This window comes from Nicotiana sylvestris, chromosome 11 (genome assembly GCF_000393655.2).
Source record: "Nicotiana sylvestris chromosome 11, ASM39365v2, whole genome shotgun sequence".
Lineage (NCBI taxonomy): Eukaryota > Viridiplantae > Streptophyta > Magnoliopsida > Solanales > Solanaceae > Nicotiana > Nicotiana sylvestris.
The window spans coordinates 82,418,643-82,423,404 of NC_091067.1; the positions used below are offsets into that span (position 1 = coordinate 82,418,643).

The 4,762-nt window shown below is 37.8% G+C and overlaps 1 protein-coding gene across 1 annotated transcript; it reads right to left on the minus strand.

Annotated features, from left to right (window-relative positions):
* Positions 1–3,783: 3,783 nt before the first annotated feature.
* On the minus strand, positions 3,784–4,283 carry LOC138881245 (uncharacterized). Its single transcript, XM_070161457.1, has 2 exons — positions 4,170–4,283; positions 3,784–4,107 (listed from the first exon to the last, which is right to left on the minus strand). The coding sequence occupies exons 1-2, from the start codon at positions 4,281–4,283 to the stop codon at positions 3,784–3,786; spliced, it is 438 nt and encodes a 145-aa protein (XP_070017558.1).
* Positions 4,284–4,762: the final 479 nt, after the last annotated feature.

Consider the following 4,762-nt stretch of genomic DNA (forward strand, 5'->3'; position numbering starts at 1 on the left):
AGAAATATTGAGATTATTACGTATATTTCATGCATTTCACTCATGTGCATTGACCCATGACCAGATGGCGTTATATACACATATATATGTAAATATATGTATATTGGATATGGAAAAAGGTTATGGCGTTATATACGCACCAACACCTAATCAGCTGGTATATGTTGATGATGTTGCCCACAGTGGCCGAGACGATATGATGGGATGCCCTTAATGGCTTCATGATATTATGTACACCCATACCTATGCATGGCACGACATTTATATGCACGTGCATGATAGTATAAACGTTTTAGAATTTACAAAGTTATTCAGTTAAAGATGTGTTTCTGTATTCCATATTTTATCTAAGTCTTTTACGTACTAATTTTCATGCCTTACATACTCAGTACATTTTTCGTACTAACGCCCTATTTAACGGGGCCTGTGTTTCATGCCCGCAGGTGCACGTAGGCAAGCTAACGGTCCCCCTCCTTAGGATCTCTGATTAGGGAGAGTTGGCGTGCTCCACTTGATTTGGAGCTGCTTTATTTTTGGTATGATACATTTGTATATATATATATATATATATATATATATATAGAGAGAGAGAGAGAGAGAGAGATAGAGAGACATGGCTCAGTCCCGTCTTTGTACAGCTATGTTTCCATTAGAGGTCTGTAGATAGTATATCTAGTTGAGTTGTATGTGGCCTTGTCAGCTTTCAATTATTGGATGTATAATTGTCTATTGTAGCCTTTCCGGTTCGCCCACTGTATTCTGCATGTATACGTACATATTCCTTTTTGGCAGGTTTTCTTCATGTATGTTACCTTCGTAATTCAACATATGTTATATAGGTTCATATCCTAGATGCATGCTTAGGGGTGTTTCACAGGTAGGACTCAGATACCCATTGTGGCCCATCGGGTTGGGTCGTGACACAAACATATAGAGATAATCAATCATAACATATTAGAGATAGAGCAATTTAACGATTGAACAAAACATGCTTTCAATTTAACGGTTAAAAGAGAAGAAAGGTTGAGGTTCACTGACCTTCTTTTGGGAAGCAAACCATACAAAAGCTTCTAGTTTAGCCATTAAGAATCTGAACTCAAGCTCGAACAACATGCATACTCAGAACCGGAGAAGGAAAAGAAAATCAGTGAGTAATCTAGGTTTTAATTCTCTTTTGTTTTTTGTGTTGTATTAGGAGGTAGGTCGTGTTAGGTGAGAGCATTAAAGTCTACTATTTATAGTGCATTCAAGCCTTAGGGTTCCGACAGATTCAAAATAGTGGTAGTGGAGAATGACAACTACTAGATGATGAAAGCAAAACGAGTGAAAACTGAAAAGACAGAGGGGAAAATCGTTGAAAGATTTACCTAAGTGAAGAATGGCTGTTGAAGGCGAGAATCCATAAGAGAAAACCCCAATGTCTAGAGGTCACTGCGTTTGACCTCTGGACATGAATAAATGATGATGATGCTAAAGAAATTAAACCATGCATGCCATGGGTTTGAAAACACAGAGGAAGGAACAAGCGAGTTCAGTAACACAATTTGGGGTCTTAGGGTTTGATTTGGTTTTTGATTCTATCGGCAAAAATGGAAAGGAATAGCAGGATTCATGGATAATAGGGGACATATAGGCGTTTCATGCTTTGATTGAGATGACCTTGTACAAATTTGTGCAATGTTTTGGAGATTGATGGGTTAGGGCAGGCGGGTGACTGGAGAGCAAAGGGAGAAAGGGGGTGGCAACGTTGGATAGAAATGAATTAAGGTTTGGGTTATGAGTTGGTTGTCTTTAGGGATAAAAGTAGGAGATGCAACAGGAGCCGTTGGATCCTTTGATCAACGACTCCAATCTTGTTGATAATTAGGGATATAAGAAATAGTTTTATTTATAAAAATCGATGGTCGTTGGATTCTTGTGATCCAATGGTGGAGATAAAACACGACATGTATTTAAAAAATAACTAAAAACTGAATAAAATCTGGTCCGTTGATGATATGGATCAACGTCCAGAATGGTATGTGTTTGTTTTGTGAGGAAATGGGACGGGCGGCGTGGAAAGCTCTGATTGGCTTAGGGAAAGGGATGTGGATCGCCACTGTGGGTTAGAGGGTCGTTTGGACTGGGTCAGATGGGTAACTGGGCTTGGTATTTGGGATGTTTTTTATTTAAGATGTAGCCACTTTGTATTTAATTACATAATTGCAAATGTAGCAAATTGATCTTTAACATCTTACAAATTAATTTAATTAAACTTAAATAATTTCAATAAAATATAATAGAAATTAGAATCATCAAAACGTTGCTAATTACTATAAATTAGCTAATTAATTGTTAAATATCTTATTTTTTATTTGTCACATTAATTTCAAATTTATATGGAAATAGTAGGCTATTTTGCTAAAATTAAGGAACAACCTTGTTAAATTAGTTATAAACCTATGTAATGAATTTGAAAATATTTTAATAGTTTTAAAAATGGTAAAATAGTGAAGAAAATATTTTGTAATTATATAATGACCAAATTGCTTATTAACACCATTAATTACTTAAAAATAATTATTATTAATTAGAAAATATCTTTAACATATTTATTGGAAATTAATAAGTGTAAATAAATTAATTTTTAAAATGAGGATGAAAATTGATCGTCAATACTCATAAAATCCCGAACACCATTCATATACGAGTCCAAATATATGTGTTTTCATCCAAATACAACCGCAAATTGACTCTCAAATCATAAATTTTTACTCTCCAAAATCATAGTAAAAAATCTCAAAATTTCATCTTTTATTCACATAAACTAGGTGTAATAATCCATGGATAATCAATATCTTACATCAAAATTAAGTAAAATTCACTTACCTCTTAGCTTTTAGTGAAAAGTCTCCCAACACCAGTACTCAAAAATTCTTTAGCAATGCCAACATATTCCAAAATGATACGAAGTTAATCCGAAACACAACCGAGGCCCCCGGGACCCCATGCTACTAGATCGACCCATCCCAAAATATAACACGGACCTGCTCGAGGCATCAAATCACACCAAACAATATAAAAACTACCAATCATGCCTCAATTCAAGCCTAATGAACCAATGAACTTCCAACTTCTAAAACACATGCCGAACCATATCATATCAACTCTGATTGACATCAAATTTGGCATACAAGTCCCAAATGAAACAACGGACCTATTCCAACTTTCGGAAACATAAACTGAATCCGATACCATCAAAGCAACTCCCAGCCAAACCTATGGACCTTCCAAACCTTCAACTTTTCAACGTTCACAAAAAGGCACCAAGTCAACCTACGGACCTCCAAATCCAAATCCAGATATATTTCTAAGTCCAAATTACCATACAAACCTATTGGAACCATCAAAATACCATTCTAGGACAATCTACATAAAAGTCAAACTCCGGTCAACTCTTACAACTTAAGCACCTAACTTTGAGACTAAGTGTCCCACTTCAATCCAAAACTCCCTCGAAACCAAACCAATTGACTCTGCAAGTCACATAATCACAAAGGCACATGTGTAAGGCATCAAATGCGGAAAACAGGGCTAAAATACTTAAAATGACCAGCCGGGTCGTTACATTCTCCCTCTCTTAAACAAACGTTCATCCTCGAACGGGTCTAGAATCATACATGGGGTCTCAAAAAGGTGAGGATATCTGCTCAGTATCTCCTGCCCGGTATCCCAAGTAGCTTCCTCTAATGGCTGACCTCTCCAATGAACCTTCATCGATGCTATATTCTTCGATCTCAACTTTTAAACATGCTGGTCGAAAATGGCCACCGGCTCTGCATCATAAGTCAAATCTCGTTCCAACTGCACTGTGCAAAAGTCTAATACATGTGACGGATCCCCATAATACTTCTGGAGCATGGAAACATGAAATAGTGGGTGAACTCCTGATAGACTAGGTGGAAAGTAAAGTCTGTAGGCCAACTTTTCTACTGTATCAAGCACCTCAAAAAGACCAATATACCTAGGGTTCAACTGGCCATTCTTCCCGAATCTAATCACACCCTTCATGGGCCAAACTCTGAGTAGAACCTTCTCACCTAATATATATGTAACATCACGAGCTTCCTGTCAGCACAACACTTCTGTGTGGACTGCGTAGTACGAATCCGCTCCTGAATCAACTTCACCTTCTCTAAAGCATCACGGACCAGATCAGTACCTAACAACCTAGCCTTTCCTGGCTCAAGCCAACCAACCGGAGAACGATATCGCCTCCCATATAAGGTCTCATAAGGAGCCATGTAGATACTCGACTTATAGCTGATATTGTAGGAAAACTCTACTAATTGTAGTACTTATCCCATGATCCCCCGAAGTTAATGACGCATGCTTGCAACACGTCCTCCAATATCTGAGTAGTACGCTCGGACAACCTGTCCATCTAGGGATGAAATGACGTACTCAGCTCAACCCATGTTCCCAACTCACATTGCACTGCTATCCAAAAATGCAATGTCAAATGAGTGCCTCGATCTGAGATAATAGACACCAGCACACCATGGAGGTGAACAGTCTCATAAATATAAAATCCGAGCCAACTGCTCTGAAGAGTATGTAATCATGACTAGAATGATGTGTGCAGACTTGGTCAGTCTGTCCACAATAACCCACACTGCATCAAATCTCCTCAAGGTTTATGGAAGTCCAACTACAAAATCCATAGTGATACGCTCCCACTTCCAATCCAAAATATCTAGCCTTTGAAACAAACCACCTGGTC

Bases quoted from the DNA above. Each gene is read 5' to 3' on its own strand.
- LOC138881245 (XM_070161457.1), bottom strand. From the start codon at position 4,283: ATGGCTCCTTATGAGACCTTATATGGGAGGCGATATCGTTCTCCGGTT. The intron at 4,108-4,169 runs GTGAAGTTGATT...TTGTGCTGACAG, and splicing joins TCCGTGATGCTTTAGAGAAG to GAAGCTCGTGATGTTACATA.